Source organism: Gracilinanus agilis, chromosome 6 (assembly GCF_016433145.1).
Source record: "Gracilinanus agilis isolate LMUSP501 chromosome 6, AgileGrace, whole genome shotgun sequence".
NCBI classification, from domain to species: Eukaryota; Metazoa; Chordata; class Mammalia; order Didelphimorphia; family Didelphidae; genus Gracilinanus; species Gracilinanus agilis.
This window is the reverse complement of record NC_058135.1, coordinates 36,084,330-36,106,775: the sequence shown is the minus strand read 5'-3', so window position 1 is coordinate 36,106,775 and position 22,446 is coordinate 36,084,330. Positions and strand designations below refer to the sequence as shown.

Genomic DNA, 22,446 nt, shown 5'->3' with positions numbered 1-22,446 from the left:
CTCATGGGTAGGATGAGCTAACATAATAAAAATGAACATTCTACCCAAATTAATTTACCTATTTAGCGCCATACCTATCAAACTACCAAAAAACTTCTTTACTGAAGTAGAAAAAAACTATAACAAATTTCATTTGGAATAACAAAAGATCAAGAATATCAAGGGAAATAATGAAAAAAAATGTGAAGGAAGGGGGCCTAGCAGTACCAGATATTAAACTATACTATAAAGCAGCAGTCATCAAAACAATATGGTACTGGCTAAGAGACAGAAGAGAGGATCAATGGAATAGACTTGGGGTAAATGACATCAGCAAGACAGTGTATGATAAACCCAAAGAGCCCAACTTTTGGGACATGAATCCACTATTTGACAAAAACTGCTGGGAAATTTGGAAAACAATATGGGAGAGATTAGGTTTAGATCAACATCTCACACCCTACACCAAGGTAAATTCAGAATGGGTGAATAACTTGAATATAAAGAGGGAAACTATAAATAAGTTAAGTGAACACAGAATAGTATCCTTGTCAGATCTGTGGGAAAGGAAAGATTTCAAAACCAAGCAAGGGTTAGAGAAAATTACAAAATGTAAATTAAATGCTTTTGATTATATTAAACTAAAAGGCTTTTGTACAAACAAAAACAATGTAGTCAAAATCAGAAGGGAAACAACAAATTGGGAAAAAATCTTTATAACAAAAAACTCTGACAGGGGTCTATTTACTCAAATATACATGGAGTTAAAGCAATTGTATAAAAAAATCAAGCCATTCCCCTATTGATAAATGGGCAAGAGACATGAATAGGCAATTTTCAGGTAAAGAAATCAAAACTATCAATAAGCACATGAGAAAGTGTTCTAAATCTCTAATAATTGGAGAAATGCAAATCAAAACAACTCTGAGGTATCACCTCACCCCTAGCAGATTGGCTAAAATGAAAGAAGGGGAGAGTGATGAATGCTGGAGGGGATGTGGCAAAATTGGGACATTAATGCATTGCTGGTGGAGTTGTGAACTGATGCAACCATTCTGGCTGGCAATTTGGAACTATGCTCAAAGGGGTATAAAAGATTGCCTACCCTTTGATCCAGCCATACCATTGTTGGGTTTGTACCCCAAAGAGATCATAGATAAACAGGCTTGTACGAAAATATTTATAGCTGCGCTTTTTGTGGTGGCAAAAACTGGAAAAGGAGGGTACGTCCTTCAATTGGGGAATGGCTGAACAAATTTTGGTATATGCTGGTGATGGAATACTATTGTGCTGAAAGGAATAATAAACTGGAGGAGTTCCAGGTGAACTGGAAAGACCTCCAAGAACTGATACAGAGCAAAAGGAGCAGAGGCAGAAGAACACTGTACATAGAGACTGATATACTGTGGTAAAATCAAATGTAATGGACTTCTGTACCAGCAGCAATGCAATGACACAGGACATCTCTGAGGGATTTATGGTAAAGAACACTACCCACATTCAGAGGAAGGACTGCAGGAGAGGAAACATATAAGAAAAACAACTGCTTGATCGCATGGGTTGGGGTGGACATGATTGGGGATGTAGACTCGAAACCACCACACCAATGCAGCTAACAACAATTTGGAAATAGGTTTTGATCAACGACACATGATAAAACCAGTGGAAATGTGCGTTGGCTATGGGGGGAGGGGTGTGGGGGCTGAAGGGGATAATAGGAGCATGAATCATGTAACTATGTTAAAAACCAATATTAATAAATGTTGAAAAAAAAGAATGAAAAAAATAGAAGAAAATATGAAATATCTCATTGAAAAAATAACTGATCTAGAAAATAGATCCAGGAGAGACAATTTAAGAGTTATTGGACTACTGTTTTAAGTGACCAAAAAGAAAGCCTAGACATCATATTACAAGAAATTACCCAAGAAAATTGATCTGATATTCTTGAACAAAAGGGTAAAATAGATTAAAAGAATCCCAAGATCACTGCCTGCATTAAATCCCCAAATCCCCAAATGACAACTCTCAGAAATGTTATAGTCAAGTTCAAGAGCTCCCAGGTCAAGGAGAAAATGCTGCAAGCAGGCAGAAAAAACAATTCAGATATCATGGAGCCCCAGTCATGATTACACATGATCTGGCAGCTTCTACATTGAAGGACTGCAAAGCTTGGAATAAGATATTTCAGAAGTCAGGGTAACTGGGGCTACAAACAAGACTCCTTCAAAACTGACTATATTCTTTCAGGGGAAAGTATGATTATTTAATAAAATAGAAGATTTCCAAGCATTCCTGGAGAAAAGGCTAGACTTAAACAGAAAATTTGATATCCAAATACAAAATTCAAGAAAACCATAAAAAGAGAAATAAAAAAGAGAAAAATGTAAGGGCTTCAACAAGGTCAAATTGCTTATATTCCTATATTTATAACTTGTATCAAAATACAAGTATCCCTTTCACATTACAATTTCCCCCATCATGTTTTCAATATAACTCTGGTTGACAAAGAAATTTAATGGGAATTTGGGGGGTATTTTGTGGGAGCCACAAACAACATGTGAAGGCAGGCAAATAATAGAAAAAGTTTAGAAATTCAGAAATGCATAAAACATGTGTATAGTATTATATAATAGCAACATATTTTATCTTTTAATGCCATAAATATATACAATTTCTTTTTTAAAATTAAAATAAGTAAAAACTTAAAAGTTGGTGAAAAGAACACAGCCAACAAACAATATACAAAAGCTAGAAATGTTAACATATAAATCTATATTACACGTAGCCTATGACTTAACCCAAATTTTACAAAAAGGAATTGTAAACACCCCATAAAAGAAAGGAAGTCAGACTTCTTCTCTAGTACAAAAAGAGGGACAAAAAATTTTACTCAGATTTTCCAGATCAATGGGGCATTGGCCCCCTCTTCACCTCCCCAGAGCCCACAATGTAGATAGGATACTTATAACTGGTTTCCTTTGTAATGCTATATATTTTATTTCATGCATCTAAAAACATTTTTCAAAGAAGAGGTCCATAGGCTTACTCAGATTGCCAAAGGGATCCATGACACAATTCATAATTAAAAACTCCTGCTCTTAAGGAAGAGATAAAACAAATTAAACAACTTACAAAAATAATTTTAAAATATGTACGAAGGGGTGGCAGAATAGAGGCATGAGTGACTGAATCTCTCTGAAACCTTTTTCCAACTAACCTAAAAAAAGTTTCAAAATTAGTACTAGGGTGACAGAACCAACAAAAAGGGAGAACCAACAATTGCTGCTTGAGGCAGTTTTCCTACAGAAGACAACTCAGAACATAGGGAGAGAAGGTCTTTTTCACTGTGGGGAGAGGGAAATGCTGTTTTCAAAAAGGCTGTACCAACTTCACAAGCCAAAAGCAATGCTCCTACTGTCTCCCTTGCTTGAGGTTCTGAACCCAGGCCCAGGTCAATAGCAAGACCATAAGACCCAGCTTAAGTCAACAGCAGAGCATCCCAATGCTTATCCCTCAAAGTTATGATCCCAGCCCCCAAGCAAAAGAGTAAGTCCATGGTGATGCCCTAATCCTCAACAGTGTTACTGTTTTTGCAAACCAATAGTAGTCCCTGAGAGATATTGAAAGATTTTGAATCAACTGTGAGCACTCTCGGTCCATGGGTCATTGTAGCTCAAAAGAATTGAAACTTGCAGACACTCAAAACTAGATCTGAGGATAACAGCAAGAAAATACTGAAGTTCAAGAGAGTCCCCTCTCTACCCTGGGAATAGAATTCATCTTTAAGATTAATATAATAGTTCAGAAAAACTCTGGGAAAATGATATTTTTTAAAAATATACTTAACTATATGAAATTATTATGGAGACAAAGTAGAGCAAGGCATAATCTCAGGAGGGGACAATGTGATCAAAGCAGCTAAATGCAAAACTTCAAAGAAAATAGGAATTGGTCTTAGTTTCTGGAAGAGCTCAGAAAGGATTTTAAAAATAAAAGAGAATCAAAAGAAAAATGGAAGAAAGAAACAAAAAGTGGTGCAAGAAGAAAATAACATCTTAAAGAGTAGAATTGACCAACTAGTAAAGGAGACACAAGAATCCACTAAAGGCAAGAATTCTTTAAAAAGCAGAATTGACCAAATTGAAAAAGAGGCACAAAAATCCAATGAAGAAAAGAAATCCTAAAAAGTAGAATGGGAGGGGGGTGCAGTTAGGTGGCTCAGTGCCTAGAGATAAGAGGTCCTGGGTTCAAAGCTGGCCTCATACACTTCTTAGCTGTGTGTCCTGGACAAGTCACTTAACCTCCTTTGTCTGGCCCTTATTGCTCTTCTGCCTTGGAACTAATATAGGTATGGGTTTTCAAAAAACAGTAGAATTGAGCCAAAAAGAAAAGGAGATTCAAAAGTTCCATGAGGAAAATAATTCTTTAAAAATTAGAATTGGGTAAGTGGAAGGTAATAACTTAATGAGATATCAAAAAACAATAAAACCAATTCTGAAGAATGAAAAAATAGAAGAAAATATGAAACATCTCATTGGGAAAACAATTGACCTGGAAATTAGATCCAGAAGAGATATTTTAAGAATTATCAGGTGACCTAAAAGTCATGATTGGTCTAGACTTTTTTTTCCTAGATAAGAAATTACCAAAGAAAACTGTCAGGATATTCTTGATCCAGAAAGTAAAAAAAGAAATGGAAAAATTCCACCAATCACCTCATTAGAGAGTTCCCCAAGGGAAAACTCTCAGGAATATAATTGTTATAATTCCACAGCTCCTAGACTAAGAAGAAAATACCGCAAACAACCAGAAAGAAACAATTCATATAGCATGCAACCACAGTCTGGATTACACAGGATTTAGCAGCTTCTACATTCAAAGATTGGAGAGCTTGGAATATGATATTCCAGAAGGCAAAGGAGCTAGGTTTACTACCAAAAATCACCTCCCCAGAAAAAATGAGTATATCCTGTTAGGGGGAGAAAATAGTCACTTAATCAAATAGAAGATTTCTAAGCATTCTTGATTTGAAAAAAAGACAGATTTGAACAGAGATTTTGATGTTCAAATATTAGTCTCAATAGAAGCATAAAAAGGTAAACATGAGAGAAGAAAAATTAAGAGATTCAATGATGTAGAACTGTTTGTACTGATATATGAGAGTTTGATTCTTGTAACTTAAGAATTTTATCATTATTAGGACAGTTAGGAGGAGTATACATGGACAGAGGATGCAGGATTAAGTTGACTATGATGGCATGATATGTGAAAAAAAATCAAGGAGTGAAAAAGAGGTAGTGAGGGATAAATTATCTCACCTGAAGAGCTGTGAAAAACAGAGGGGAGGATGAGGGTGATGATTGGCAACACTTAAAACTTACTCTCATCAGAAATGGCTCAGAGAAGGAATAACATCCACACTCAGTTGAATATAGAAATCTAGCTTATCCTTTAAGGGAGATAGGAGGGGGATTTTTTAAAAAAGGGGGAAGAAGGGGCTAATAGAAGGAAGGCTAATTTGGGAGAGGTAGTGTTTAGAAGTAAACACTTGTGAGGAGGGACTGAGTGAAAGGACAGAGAAAGGACAGAAATAAAAGAGGGAAAAAAGATTGAGGGAAATATAGTTAATATGAGATGTAAAATGAATAATTTTGATTATAATAAATGTAGAAAGAGTTTATAAAAACAAAACCAATGCAACCAAGTTGAGAAGGGAAACAACAACCTGGGGGAAAGTTTTACAACAAATTTCCTCTGACAAAATCTTTATTTTTCAAATATATATTTCTATTTTTGCAACCAGTCTGCTAGTTAAATGGTTTTCTTGCCATAAAAAAAAGTACAAAAGAACTAAGCAAATGCCTTAGCATACCTATAATATATATGAGAAGAATGTATATAATTATATGATATTAATATGTATTACATATAATATATGCACATATTTATGTATGTATCTGTGTATCATATATATTATACATGTATGTGTATGTTTGTGTGTGCATCTTACCTATAGCCAAAAGTAAGTCTTCAAAATGCCCAGACAACTCTCCCTTAATGCTTTCCTCAATGTCCTTTTGGCTGATGTTTCTGTATTCTTCAAATGCTTAAAAAAAAAAAAACAGGAGTCCAGTAACCAATCATCCTAAATGCTGGAAAGGAAGGCTAGAAGCCATTCTCATTATTGAGCCTCCTAAGCACCAGACAAAGCTTATAAGCAGCTAAAGGCCACCACTGCTAGTCTAAACCATCAACATATACAATCATTTAACATTTTCTTTGTGGAAAAGATCTAGAGACAAAATTCTAACTACATTTTCAAGACAAACACTTTCCTGAGGCAATTGACTAAGATTAACTAGAAAGGTCAAGGAAAAGTATATTGAGTGCATTTGGCTTTGTGTTGTCCTAAAGTGTGGCACAGTAAGATAAAACATTATGTGCCCAAGGGGAAGGGAAAGGAATAAGCATTTATATAACACCTACTATGTGCCAGCTAGGTGACATGGTGGATAAAATCAAGAAGCCTAATGAAGAAGACTCATCTTTTTGAGTTCCACTCTGGCCTCAGACACTTACTAGGTAGTCATTTGTAAGTAGTCAGTGTAAGCTAACAATAAACAGGAAATGGAAACTAAGAGTGTAAGAAAAAATATAGAAGTCAGTTGCCATAACTGCCTTCTCAATTAATTAAGACCACATCCAGAGCCTATGTGCTAAATTAAGAGAAGCCAACTAAATTCCCAGCAAATGACCGTTATTCTGAAAGCTGCATTTAAGCACCAGTTTTGTTGTTCATTTGTTTCCAACTCTTCATGACCCAATTTGGAGTTTTCTTGGCAGAAATATTGAAGTGGTATGCTATTTTTTCCAGCTCATTTTACAGATAAGGAAACTGAGTCAAACAGGATTAAGTGATTTGCCCAGAGTCATACATCTAGTAAGTCCCTGAGGCCAGACTCAGGTCTTATGACTTCAGGCTTGTTACTTCTCCATAAGACATGAGTAGTAAAATCAGAAGAATATTATTTTAATAAAAAAAATCCCCAAAATGGCAATGAAAACGTGAAATGATGTTGGTATATTAATGAGCCAAACCCAAAGTAGTATAGATAAGAATTGGATCATCCTTCCCAGCTAGAACTCTCTAAGAATGGAACTCAAGTACTCCTTCAGGCCCATGCTCCAAATTCACCTGCATTTGGTTCACATCTGTATGTGCCCTCTTCCCCTCCCTTTACTCTTTCCCTCGTTGTCTGTCTTCCTCTCTCTCCCCTTTCCCTGAGCCATCCCCACCATCTGCTTCTGTACACACTGTGCCTTACTAAAGTGCGATTGATGAGTTTTCCTAGTGAACATCCAAAGAACAGAGCTTGTTCACCCTGACCTAACTGGGGGCCCCTTTGTGGTCCCCTTTCTTAAGGCAGAAGTCAGATTCCTGGGCTAGAACTCAATTTGTCAGCAGCCATACCTACAAGGCAGGCTTGGTGCTGAGAACTCCCCAGCAGAAAGTCAGAGCTGAGAAAAGAATCCTGTAACCCTCAAGATAGGAACGAACTCTCAGGGTAGAGTTTAATAGGACAATATATGTTGTAAGGTATAATTCTTCACAAAAGTCCTACTTCTGTTACAGGTGACCAGGGGTTCTTAAAGGCTCTGTTAAAAGAACATAAGCTCTAATCAGCCTTATGAGCTAGAAAGGCTTTAAGGATGGTCCCATTAAGGAAACCTGTCTGTTGTCCTAGCACCACTCTACCTAAGTAAATGGAGGCTTTTCACCAGAAGTTTGGCCAATAGACAATGAATTCCAGTGTTTTCCTCCTCTATATCCCAAAAGGCCACATTAAAAGATGTCTTCTTCCTCCAAAATCTCCTACAATTAATTGTATATCATTGCTTAGACTATAATCTACCCATCTTTCAGACCCCATAACAATGGGGTCTTCTTGCCTTGGGTTATAACTCCAATTTGCTATCTTGTTTCCTAAAAAAAGTGGTGAGTAAAAATACAACTCCTTGACTGGTTATTAACCTTCACTCATTAAGACTCTGTATGCCAAAAGCAAGACCCAGTTGGGTAAAAATACTGAAGTATGATCTAAGATGAACTAATTTCATACTTAGTCTCAGTTGAGGAAAGCTTCGTAAACACAGTATTTCAGTGAATTTGTCTTCATCAGTGCCCCATTTCTTCTCACCAGCTTCATAAAGGATCTATTGCAAGAAGGCAAGAACTACTTAAGTGCTTCTATGCATAAAGCAAAATTGTACTTGTTTTTTAAAATAAATTTATTTAGTCTGTTCCTTACATCAAAATATCCAATTAAGTCCCACCCTCCCTCTGCCCACTAGAGAAACCATCACTTGACAAAAAGAAAGCTGTATTTATAAAACTATGTCTTATTTATTTCTATTTATCATTTCTTTCACTGGAGTTGACCTTCCACAAGTCATCCTTCAAACAATATTTCCATTATTGTATATAATGTTCTCTTGATTCTGCTCATTTTGATCTTCATAATTTCATATAGGCCTTTTCATGTTTTTCCAAAAGGAAACTATTCACCATTTCTTATAGCACAATAGTATTCCATCATAATCATATACCACAATTTGTTTAGTTCTCCAATGGATGGGCATTCTTTCAATTTCCAGTCCTTTGTCACCACAAAGAGAAATACCATAAGTATTTTAGAACTTAAAGGTTCTTTTCCTTTTTCCTGAATCAACCTAATAGTGGTATTCCTGGGTCAAAATGTATATCCAGTTTGATAAGTCTTTGAGCATAATTCTAGATTGCTTTCCAAAATGGTTGTATCAATTCACAGTTCCCAAAACAGTATATTAGTGTTCCCATTTTTTCATATCATCTCCAACATTTGTCATTTTTCCATTTCAATCATTTTGACCAATTTGATCATGAGATGATATCTCAGAATTTTTGTGATTTGCATTTGCCTAATTAATAGTGATTTAGAGCATTTTTTTCATGGTTATATATAGCTCCGATTTCTTCATCCAAAAACTCTCTATTCATATCTTTTGAACAATGTGGGAAATGGTTGATATTCTTATATATTTTAACAAAGTTCTCTATATATTTTAGATGAGACCTCTATGAAAAAATGTGTATGATTTTCCCCCATCTTACTGCTTTCAATCTAATCTTGGCTTTTAGTTTTACTTGTACAAAACCTTTTCAATTTAATGTAGTCATAATTACCCATTTTACATTTCACAATGTTCCCTTTTTCTTATTTATCCATAAATTCCATTATCCCTAAATCTGGGGATTGGAAGAAGGGTAGAAGTTACTCTTTTTAGATGTTTGCTCAGCTTAGCTACTTAAAGAAATAACTTATTTTTCCAACTTTGGAAAAACAATTTCCATTTTCCTTTTGCTAAACACACTTTGTAATTATTTAGAGTTAGTATTGCATACAGTATATTGAGATCTAGGGCAAGATATTTTCCTTTAGAGGAAGAGAAACAAAGTTCAGGACTAATAGTGAATCCCCTTTGTCATCAACAAAAACAGCAGTGTAGCTGAGGGAAAGAATCAGTATCTGGCATTTCTCTAACCTGAGCATCCTTTTTTGCAAGATATTCATCCGCTTTCAGACTTTCGTCTCTTCTGCCCTACAATAAGAACAAAGGAAAAAAGAGATACTCATTAAAGCAAAGAAAACCCTAGGACTTCTCTAGCCTTGATAGAGCTTTTACATAGAACATGTGGTTAAAAAAAATAGCAAAAGACCTCAGGAGGTCTCTCTAGTGCCATAGCTACCTGGCATACAGTGAACCAGATGTTTTGGGCTGGTGTTCTCTGTGACCTGATTGTAGTTAACAGTTTGAACTCAGCTTGTGACTTTTCCTCAGAAAGTCTAGTAAAGACCTTTTGGAATGGAATGGTATCGATTGAATTACTCAGAATATTCTTTTCTTTCAGTTTTTTAAGAATGGCACAAGCAAAAAATTAATACCTCTGAAAAGATTTTGTTCCCATTTCTAATAACAGATGCCTAGGATTTGTGTATTAGCTGTTTCTTTTCTATTTTGCTATTATTCTGATCTTCTAAAACTTGGGTTAGTTTGACTTCTAATAATTTCTTTTTTGGCATATTTTGTGTGTGTGTGATGATAATAACTAGCATTTATATTACACCGACTACATGTACTGTGCTAAGTGGTTTTACAATTGTTATCTCACTTGATCCTCCAAACAACTCTAGGAGGTAGGAGTTATTATTATCTCCCTTTTAAAGTTGAGGAAACCAAGGCAAACAGAGGTTAAGTGAATTGCCCAGAGTCACAAAGTTAGTGAATATCTGAGGGCATACTTGAACTTGGATCTTGAGCAAACAAAAGGCTACAAATATTTTCAATTCCTTTTAATAAATGTTGAAAGTCTATTATGTGCTAGGGAATGTAAAGAAAGACAAAAGACAGTCCCTGCTCTCCAGAAGCTCACAGTCTAATGTGGGACATGATTTGCAAACAACTTTGGAATAAGAATTTTTATGATTGAAATAAAACATCAAATCATATATCTAACAAAATATACATATAGACACAACTAATGTGGCATTTATTATAGTTAAATAAATATTTGAATAGTTGGAAGTATTTATATGTGTATTTGTATTGTGATTATCTCTCTATATGCATAAATACATCTATCTCTATCTCTTTATCTATCTTTATCAATATAGATCTTTGCCATTCTGCCTTTTTCAGGTCTAAGGCTGGGTCCTCAATCTTCTAGTTTCACAAAGAAATAGAACCTGAAATCAGGGTAGGTAGTCACTAGGTGGTGCTGGTACTTCAGTCATGGCTGCATGGTCCAACCATCAGGGCTGTCAACTGTTCTCAGATGGGCATAGATTGTACAAGTATTACTAGACTTTTAGGTTGGTTGAAGAAGGCAACTAATATAAAATTTATTATAGCTAAACAAATGTTTGAATAGCTAGAAGGCAGTATGATATAGTAGAAAGTGCCTTGTCCTAGAGACATGAAACCCAGATTTAGAGTCCCTGACTCTACTGAACTTGTAGTCATGGGTCCTGCCTGACTTGGAATCCTGTCTCTAACTTTCGAGGGCATCAGGCCACCCTCACATCACCATGAGGCATCCCCATAGACCTTTAGTGAAGGATATGTAAAAATGTCCATGCCTTTGCATTGGCTGCTCACATGCTTGGAGGGCATTCCTCTTCCCTGTCCTCTCATAGAATGAAACATACTCTCCCTCCCTGCCCGGTGCAGCTCAGGTACCACTTTCTATAAGAAGCTTTGCCCAATTTCCATCACTGAGTGGCCTCCATCCTCAACAAAATTGTGTCTTTTTTGTTGTTGGGTCAATTCAGTCATGACTGACTATTCATGACCCTATTTGGGGTTTTCTTGGCAAAGATACTGGTGTGGTTCGCCATTTTCTTCTCCAGCTCCTTTTACAGATGAGGAAACGGAGACAAACAGGATTAAATGACTTGCCCAGGGTCACAAAACTAACTAGTAAGTATCTGAAGTCAGGTTTGAACTCAGGAAGAGGAATGCTCCTGACTCCAGACCTGTTACTCTATCTATTGTACCACCTAACCTTGGTTCTTAATCACCTTCTATTTATTCTCTTTATCTTTATTTTATATACATTTATGTACATACTTGTTTCTCCTATTAGAATGGAGAGAAGGGATTGTTTCATTCAGCATATTCCTCTCTCCAATGCTTAGCACTGCATCTAACACATTCTTTTTTAAAAATTATTTATTTAGGGGGCAGCTGGGCAGCTTAGTGGATTGAGAGCCAGGCCTAGAGATGGGAGGTCCTAGGTTCAAATCTGGCCTCAGAAACTTCTCAGCTGTGTGACCCTGGGCAAGTCACTTGACCCCCATTGCCCACCCTTACCACTCTTCTGCCAATTGGCTCCAAGGCAGAAGGTAAAGGCTTAAAATAAACAAATGAATGAATGAATGAATGGATGGAATTATTTATTTAGACTATTTTTCCAATGGTTACATGATTCATGATTTTTCCCACCCCTCTTCCCTACCCCCTCTCTGAATTGACAAGCAGTTCCACTGGGTTTTACATGTATCATTGTTCAAAACCTATTTCCATATTATTCATATTGGCAGTAGAGTGATCTTTTAATGTCAAAACTACACTCATCCTCATTGAACCATGTGATCGATCATATGTTTTTCTTCTGCATTTCTACAGTTCTTTCTCTGGATATGAATAGTGTTCTTTCTCATAAATTCCTCTGGATTATCCTGGATCACTGCATTGCTGCTAATAGAAAAGTCTTTTACATTTGATTGTGTCATAATGTAATCAGGCTCTGTGTACAATGTTCTCCTGGTTCTGCATCACCCACCCCCCATTTTTTTTAAACTCTTACCTTCCGTCTTGGAGTCAATACTGTGTATTGGCTCCAAGGCAGAAGCGTAATAAGGGTAGGCAATGGGGATAAAGTGACTTGCCCAGGGTCACACAGCTGGGAAGTGTCTGAGGCTAGATTTGAACCTAGAACCTCCAGTCTCTAGGCCTGGCTCTTAATTCACTGAGCTACCCAGCTGCCCCCTCTAGCACATTCTTAATAAATGTTTGTTGATTGACTGTTATTGAAGAAGCAAGAAACTTACATCAGCCAAAGTCAACAATGCTTTCCTGAAGTCTCCAGATGTCTCCAAACTAATGGCATCACCAAGACTCTTCTTATATGCTAAAACCAAATGATAATGAGCTACTGTGAACTAAAAAGCAGGGAAAACTTTCATAGTAATATGAAGAATTGATGGGAAAAAAACACAGAATATTTAACTGAGACCATTTGACCTTATTCTGCTTAAGAAGAGCATCTGGATTTTAAGTAGCATAAGTATATATACTAATGCTACTGAGGGATCAAAAAGAAAGAAAAAAAGTTTGATATTGCCCCCTTTATCCAAATATTCCTCCCCCACCCCAGTCCCTGACATTTTAAAATTTTATTTACTTTTTTTTTTCAATTAAGCATCTGCCATCTCTCCCCACCTCCCTCCGAAACACACACACGAAAGAAAAAGAAAGCCTCTGCAACAAATAACAACAAATAAAAGCAAAACACATTCCTACATGGTCATGTCTAAAAGTACATATCTAGTACATCACTTCTCTTGCTGGAGGTAGAAAGCATTCTAAATCATTGGTCCTTTGGAACTGTGATTGATGAATGCATTGATCAGAATTATTACGTAAATTGTTTTCCTGGTTCTTCTTACTTCATTCTATATCAGTTTAAAATGAAGCTAAATGGATGTCTATTTCCCTACTGCCTCCTCATTAATATTATAGACTTCAACTGTACTCTCCAAGTATTTAAGATAAGTTCTTCCTCCTATTTCTTCCCTTTTCTTCCTCTGACTTTCCCTTCTTTTTAAAAAAAATCATCAAAACATTACAAAAATCACTCCCAGTTCTTCTATTTTATTTGATTTCCTCTATAGCTTTTGCTGACATCGTAGGAGACACATATCAACCACCCTTTTGCAATAAAATGCAAGTATTTCATGCACGTCTTTCTATTGGCCTTTTATATTTTTATTTACTCTAGTGTTTGTCATTCAAAATTTCTATGCAGCTGGTCATTTCATCAAGATTGCTAGGAAGTTCTCAAATCCACTGACTCCCCTGTAGTATTAGACTTAATTTTGCTGGGTAATTTCTTCTGGGCTATTAGTATTTCCTTTGCTTTTTGAAATATCTTATTCCAAATACTTTCAACTTCTTTATGCTTATTGGGCAACAAAAGCCATCTGCACTTGTCTCTATTTAGATACCCCTAGTATGGGTCTTGGGGATGGGGCAAAAGTATGGGTCTAAGACTTTGCTTGCCCAAGTACATAGTACTTGCACTGGAGTGGCCCCAATGGCATCCCCATATATCTATCCACAGTATCATATCTATAAGATTTCTTTGTCTTCCTAAGCCAACTTGGGAAGGATAATGAGTCACTGTGAATTTTTCCTGACTTTCTCCATTAGGATTTGGACTCATGCATTTTTTCAATCTGTCTGGACTTTTATTGGGGGAAGACTGCTCCTACCCTCTCTCTGGTGACATTAATATACTGCTTAGGTTGTTCATTTGTAGATGATACCAATGTGAAATGGTGCCTTATTACTCTAGGGAATACGTTTGAGAACCTTAGAGTTCACGTTTGTCATCCCTCCTAGCACACTTTTTCCATTGGTGCCACTATTGAACATGCAACACAAGAGCAAGGAGATACTATTTCTTGTAACTTCAAAGAATCAGTAATACAGCTCCTAACATCCTAGCTTTCCATTTTATAAATAAAACCTTTCATTAAATAATTTAACATTAAATACCAGACAACTAATAACTTGCTAAATATCTGTTTTTATCAAAATAATTATTTTCTATTCATGAGAAGTATCATTGTAGAGCAGATAGTCTTGGAATCAGGAAGACCTGGGTTCAAATGCCACCTCTGACACATACTAGCTTTGTGACTGTGGACACTTAACTCCTCAGCATCACAGACAGGAGTAGTGGCAAATCTGCATTGATGGAGAGAATTTCCTTATTGGAAAATACCTACAGCAGTGAAAAAATAGATCTCATCCTCTAAAATAATGCATTATCATCTTTTTTCTGTCACTTCAGGTCCACTCTAGTTTTCCTTTAAAAATTCACAATAGTGAATACTAATAACTATTTGGAAGATGATTCACCTTTCAGTTCATGGGCTGTCCAGCTACCCTAAACCACTGTACTGGCTGTACTATGCATAGTATCAGCAAAACTGAGAGGCCAAACCCTTCATTGTGAAGATGAGGTACCTTGAGTCAAAAGAAATGAAGCAACCTGTCCATGTGAACTCAGCTGTCCTGTCCAAAAGGACATTAAGGATCTCCCAAACCAAAAATCATGATGGTGGTGTAGATAAATCATTGGATTCCAAGTTAGGAAAACTTGAGTTCAAATCCTACCTCAGAGGTTTATAAACTGTTTGACCCTAGGCAAATCACTTAATCTCTCTGGATTTAAATTTCTTCTTTTATCTCTTAAAGAAGGAAACAAGCATTAGGCACCTGCTATGTTCTAAGCCCCTTGCTAAATACTTTACAATGATTATCTCATTTGATACTCACAATAATCCTGGGTGGGAGGTGCTATTATGATTGCCATTTGAGGATACTGATTCAAAAAGAGGTTAAATAACTTGTCCAGGATCACACAGACAGTAAGTGCCTAGGACCACTTTGGAATTCATTTCTTCCAGAGGGTTCCAGGCGCAGCACTTTATTGATCATATCATTTAGTTATCTCTAAATCTTATGATTATATACAGTAACATATAATTTTTCCCTATGCTAATTCTGATGGCTGGTTCAATTAAGCAATGTTTCTATGAGGTAGAAGCTAATTTATATATAGGTTCAGACATATAAATCATGGCAGATCATGGTGCTATGGAGAATGCACTGAACTTGAAGTCAGCAAAACGCTGGACAAGTCATTTAACCTCTGTTTGCCCCAATTTCTTCAACTGTAAAATAGTAAAATGTAAAGTGATAGTAACAGTACCTACCCCACAAGATTTTTGTGAGAATCAAATGAGATAATATTTTTTTAAAGTTTTTAGCACAATACTGACATATCACATGCTAAAGAAAATTTCCTCCTCCCTTTATTAACCTTATGGAACAATTTCTGGTTCAAATCACATTTGAATTTCTTTATCTCAGAATTTTACAATAATAAATTACTTACAATAATAAAAAAATGAATTTGTAGAACCCCAAAGTTATGACACAGAAACTAAGCAACCACAAGCAAAAACAAGCTAGGGACTCCCAGATCAGGATGGCTCCGAGAAACCTAAAGTTACTAACAGGTCAGGATGTCTTAGAGAAATCCATGGTCACTAACAATAGGGTGTTATTAGGCTCCCAAATGTAGCATAAAGACCTACATGCTTGGGGAGACAGCCAAAAACCATTAACTACAAAAGCTACTTCAAGAACTATAGGGTGCCCCTAAGTCTGTCCACACCTGCCACCTTACCCGCCATCCCTTGACCCCTCCTTAACCACCAGCCCAGAATCCCAAACGTATATAATCTTTGCTCTGAATATACATCACTGGAACTCCTTTGCTGAGCTCCCCTTGCGCACACTAGAAATAAAGACTTCCCTTTGCTTGGATTGCATTGTCTCCATGTGCTCCTTGGGTGGCGATCCATTCGGACCCTAACAAATTTAGAATAATACAATTTTCTTTCCCACATGAAGCTTCTCCTCCAATATGCACCTGACCACACTTAAACTGACACACAATGGAAAACCACATTACCTGTATAATAGGCCTGGGAGATCTCCTTCAGTTGTTTGTTGCTTCTGGTAGTTAGAATTTCAATCAATGAACTTTCATTAGTTCCAGTCCCCTGAAACAGAAGCATAGATTTTCTAAGAATTAATTTATCCTTTTTAATTCAGTCTTCACAGAAGGGAAAAAATAGTTTCTAGCAAACCTAATTATATCATATATTACACTAAAATAGCTTTCTAAGCCTCAATGCATTTTGTCATTAACATAACACAAATTTTCTGGAGTTGGCTAGCATTAAAAAAAAATCGCCAAGCTTCCATAAAGTAAAGAAATAATAATTCTAAGTGTAGTAGAGGTTGAATTGACATAGTACATGCTCAGAGTTGCCATTTTTGGTTCCAGTCAACAACATGGGATTTTTAAGGTATGCTACTGGTCATATGTGACAGGCTTAAATCCTTGCACTTTGAGATGACATAAGATGTAGAGCTAGAAAAATTGATGACTTAATAGGTATTTTAAAAGAAATGACATCCCACCCCCATCCTCTCTCGCTTTCTGGCTACAAACTATATCAACATTGCTTTGAGTTTATTCCCAAGAGGGAGTTCAGAGAAATGGACATTTTACTTGATTCTCCCACCTAGGCCTCCATTTGTCTGTGAGCACAGGGTACCTAAAGCACTTACCTTGCTTAGGCAAGTTAGAGGCTGCCTTTTTTGTATAGGAGAACAAACAAGTAATCACATCCAAACCTTCCCAAAATAATAAAAACTGGTCATAAGCTCTTGAAGAGCTCAAATCTGAGATGATGAGAAAGATGGAAAAGATTTGGCTAGAGAAGGGGAAATAGCTCAAAAGAAAATCAGGCAAGAAAATAACAGCTTAAAAAGCAGAATTTCACAATTGGAAAGTGAGGCAAGTAAATTGAAGACCAGAAACGACCAGATTGAAAAGGAAAACCAATCTCTAATGGCTAGAATTGAGCAATTAGAAGCTAATGATCTCTCAAGACAGCAAGAACAAATAAAACAAAGTCAAGAGACTGATAAAATAGAAGGAAACATGAAATATCTCAATGAGAAAGTGACAGACCAAGAAAACAGGTCTAGAAGAGACAATCTGAGAATCATTGGTCTTCCTGAAAAAGCAGAAATTAATAGAAACTTGGACTCCATACTAAAAGAAATTATTCAGCAAAATTGCCCTGAAGTTCTACAACGAGAGGGCAATATAGACATTGAAAGGATCCATAGATCACCCTCTACACTAGACCCTGAAAAGACAACCCCAGGAATATAATAGCCAAATTCAAGAGCTTCCAAGTAAAAGAAAAAATTTTACAAGCAGCCAGAGACAATTCAGATATCAAGGAGCACCAGTTAGGATCACACAGGATCTGGCAGCCTCCACACTAAAAGACCTCAAGGCTTGGAATATGATATTCAGAAAGGCAACAGAACTGGGTCTACAACCAAGGATCACCTACCCATCAAAACTAACTATATACTTACAGGGCATTCAACAAGATAGGAGATTTCCAAGTATTTACACAGAAAAGACCAGGACTAAATGGAAAGTTCAATATCCAACCACAAAAAATCAAGTAAAACATTAAAAGATAAATAAGAAACAGAGGGGAAAGAAAGAAAACTCATATTTTTTAAATTTGCCTCTTTAAGGGCTTCAATATGATCTAATTATTTGTATTCCTATGTGGAGAAATGTTATGTGTAATTCTCCGTAGTGAACTCTGTTCACCATTATAGCATTCACTATTATAATAATTAGAAGAATTGTTCATAGGGAGAGGTTGGAATACTAAATGGTCTAAAATGATATGGGTGGGAGGGAAAGAGGGGGTGAATAGTAGAGGACAACAAGAGAATCTTGAAGGAATGAGAAAATAGGATATTCTATTACACACAAAGAGGACATGGGAAGGGGAGGGGATGAATACTATTATAAGAAGGAGAGGAAAAGAGCATTAAGAGGTAATAGTTAAACCTTACTCTCAGTGTAATTAACCCTGAGAGGGAAGAGTAGCTATATCCATTGGGATATAGAACTCTATCTAACCCTACTGAGAAAGTCAGAAGGGATGAACCAAGGAGAGCAGGGGAGAGGGGAGGTCATAAAAGGGAGGGGAGAAGAAGGGGGAGGGAATTCATTAGACCTTAAGAATAAAAAAGAGGGGAATAATAAGGGAGGGAGTAAAAAGGGAGGTAAATCAAGAGAGGGGACAAGGGTTACTGGCATAAAGCAAACCACTGGTTTAAAAGGAAATAGTGTAAGAAGAAGGGGTAGAACTAGGAGAGGATACCAAAATGTTGGGGAATACACAACTGATAATTATAACTCTGAATGTGAATGGGATGAACTCACCCATAAAATGGAAGCAAACAGCAGAGTGGATTAGAAACCAAAATCCTAACATATGTTGTCTACAAGTAGGCAGGTGGACATACCCAGTTTTAAGGTAAAGGGCTTGAGCAAAATCTTTTGGGCTTCAAATGAGAAAAAGAAGGCAGGAGTGGTGATCATGATCTCTGACAAAGCCAAAGTAAAAATAGATATGATTTTAAAAGATAGGGAAGGTAATTAAATCCTGGTAAAAGGCAATATAGACAATGAGGAAATAACAGTGCTCAATATGTATGCACCAAATGGCATAGCATCCAAATTCCTAAAGGAGAAACTGGCAGAGCTCAAGAAGGAATAGGTAGAAAACCATACTAGTGGGAGATCTAAATATTCCTCTTTCAGATCTAGATAAATCAAGCCAAAAAATAAATAGGAAAGAGGTAAGAGAGGTGAATGAAGCCCCAGAAAAATTAGATTTAATAGATGTGTGGAGAAAAATAAATAGGGACAAAAAGGAATACACCTTCTTTTCAGCTGCACATGGTACATTCACAAAGATTGACCATGTAATAGGGCATAGAAACATTGCAAACAAATGCAAAAAAGTAGAAATAATAAATGTAACCTTCTCAGACCATAATGCAATAAAAATAATAATTAGTAACGGCACCTGGACAGGCAAATAACAAACTAATTGGAAATTAAATAATATGATTCTCCAAAACCAGTTAGTCAAAGAAGAAATCATAGAAACAATCAACAAGTTCATTGAAGAGAATGACAGTGATGAGACATCCTACCAAACTCTGTGGGATGCAGCCAAGGCTGTACTCAGGGGAAATTTATATCCTTGAGTGCACATATTAACAAATTAGGGAGGGTAGAGATTAATGAATTGGGCATGCAACTCAAAAAATTAGAAAGTGAGCAAATTAAAAATCCCCAGATGAAAACTAAATTAGAAATACTAAAAATCAAGGGAGAAATTAATAAAATCAAAAGTAAAAGAACTTTTGAATTAATAAATAAGACTAGAAACTGGTATTATGAGAAAACAGATAAAATAGACAAACTACTGGTCAATCTAATAAAAAAAGGAAAGAAAACCAAATTGACAGTATCAAAGATGAAAAGGGAGGCCTCACCTCTAATGAAGAGGAAATTAAGGCAATCATTAAAAACTATTTTGCCCAATTATATGGCAATAAATATAGCAATCAAGGTGATATGGATGAATATTTACAAAAATATAAATTGCCTAGATTAACAACAGAAGAAGTAGAATACCTAAATAATTCCATATCAGAAAAATAAATTGAACAAGCCATCAAAGAACTCCCTAAGAAAAAATTGCCTGGGCCGGATGAATTCACAAGTGAATTCTATCAAACATTCAAAGAAGAACTAATCCTAATACTATATAAAGTATTTGATATAATAAGCAAAGAAGGAATCCTACCAAATTCCCTTTATGACACAAATATGGTACTGATTCCAAAGCCAGGTAGATCAAAAACAGAGAAAGAAAACTACAGATCAATTTCCCTAATGAATATAGACACAAAAATCTTAAAAGAATATTAGCAAAGAGACTCCAGCAAGTGATCAAGAGGATTATCCATCATGACCAGGTGAGATTTATACCAGGAATGCAAGGATGGTTCAATATTAGGAAAACCATCCACATAATTGACCATACCCAACAATCTAACAAACAAAAATCACATGATTATTTCAATAGATGATGAAAAAGCCTTTGACAAAATACAGCATCCATTCCTATTGAAAACATTGAAAAGTATAGGAATAGGAGGACCTTTCCTAAAAATAATAAACAGTATATACCTAAAACCATCAACAAGCATTATATGTAATGGGGATAAATTAGAAGCCTTCCCAATAAGATCAGGTGTGAAACAAGGATGCCCATTATCACCTCTATTATTCAACATAGTTAGAAACACTAGCAGTAGCAATTAGAGAAGAAAAAGAAATTGAAGGTATCAAAATAGGCAAGGAGGAGACTAAGCTATCACTCTTTGCAGATGATATGATGGTATAATTAAAAAATCCTAGAGAATCAACTAAGAAGCTTGTAGAAATAATCAACAACTTAGGAAAGTTGCAGGATACAAAATAAATGCACATAAATCATTAGCATTTCTATATATTTCCAACATATTCACAGCAGCAAAAGGTAGAAAGAGAAACACCATTTAAAATCACACTAGACAATATAAAATAATTAGGAATCTATCTACCAAAACAAACACAGGAATTATACAAACATAACTACGAAACACTTTCCAAACAATTAAAACTAGATCTAAACAATTGGAAAAACATTGATTGCTCATGGGTAGGACAAGGTAACATAACAAAAATGACCATTCTACCCAAATTAATTTACCTATTTAGCGCCATACCTATCAAACTACCAAAAAGTTTTTCACTGAATTAGAAAAAAACTATAACAAAGTTCATTTGGAATAACAAAAGATCAAGAATATCAAGGGAAATAATGAAAAAAAATTGGAGGAAGTTGGCCTAGCAGTACCAGATATTAAATTATACTATAAAGCAGCAGCACTCAAAACGGTATGGTACTGGCTAAGAGACAGAAGGGAGGATCAGTAGAATAGACTTGGGGTAAGTGACATCAGCAAGACAGTGTATGATAAACCCAAAGACCCCATCTTTTGGGACAAAAATCCACTATTTGACAAAAACTGCTGGGAAATTTGGAAAACAATATGGGAGAGATTAGATTTAGATCAACATCTCACACCCTACACCAAGATAAATTCAGAATGGGTGAATGACTTGAATTTAAAGAGAGAAACTATAAAAAAATTAAGTGAACACAGAATAGTATACCTGTCAGATCTCTGGGAAAGGAAAGATTTTAAAACCAAGCAAGAGTTAAGAGAAAATTACAAAATGTAAAATAAATAATTTTGATTATATTAAATTAAAAAGCTTTTGTACAAACAAAAACAATGCAACCAAAATCAGAAGGGAAACAACAAATTGGGAAAAAATCTTTATAACAAAAAACTCTGACAGGGGTCTAATTACTCAAATATACAAGGAGTTTAATCAAATGTATAAAAAAATCAAGCCATTCCCCAATTCATAAATGGGCAAGAGACATGAATAGGCAATTTTCAGGTAAAGAAACCAAAAGTATCAATAAGCACATGAGAAAGTGTTCTAAATCTCTAATAATTAGAGAAATGCAAATCAAAACAACTCTGAGGTATCACCTCACCCCTAGCAGTTTGGCTAAAATGAAAGAAGGGGAGAGTAATGAATGCTGAAGGGGATGTGGCAAAATTGGGACATTAATGCATTACTGATGGAGTTGTGAACTGATCCAACCATTCTGGATGGCAATTTGGAACTATGCACAAAGGGATATAAAAGAATGTCTGCCCTTTGATCCAGTCATACCATTGTTGGGGCTGTACCCCAAAGAGATCATAGATATTATTATTATTTTTTTTTACCCTTGTACTTCGGTGTATTGTCTCATAGGTGGAAGATTGGTAAGGGTGGGCAATGGGGTCAAGTGACTTGCCCAGGGTCACACAGCTGGGAAGTGGCTGAGGCCGGGTTTGAACCTAGGACCTCCTATCTCTAGGCCTGACTCTCACTCCACTGAGCTACTCAGCTGCCCCCCGAGATCATAGATAAACAGACTTGTACGAAAATATTTATAGCTGCCCTTTTTTTTTTTTTTTTTTTTTTTTTTT

At 36.0% G+C, this 22,446-nt stretch overlaps 1 protein-coding gene across 2 annotated transcripts in view; it reads right to left on the bottom strand.

Annotated features, from left to right (window-relative positions):
• The window catches only part of ANXA3 (annexin A3), a 75,821-nt gene that overhangs the window by 27,087 nt on the left and 26,288 nt on the right, over positions 1–22,446 (bottom strand). For both annotated transcript variants that reach the window (XM_044680280.1, XM_044680281.1), the window contains exons 6-10: positions 16,352–16,442; positions 12,633–12,712; positions 9,565–9,621; positions 8,103–8,196; positions 5,993–6,088 (exon numbers count right to left, since the gene is read on the bottom strand). In XM_044680280.1, coding sequence (XP_044536215.1) covers positions 5,993–6,088; positions 8,103–8,196; positions 9,565–9,621; positions 12,633–12,712; positions 16,352–16,442 — 418 coding nt within the window. The remainder of the gene's footprint in view (positions 1–5,992; positions 6,089–8,102; positions 8,197–9,564; positions 9,622–12,632; positions 12,713–16,351; positions 16,443–22,446) is intronic.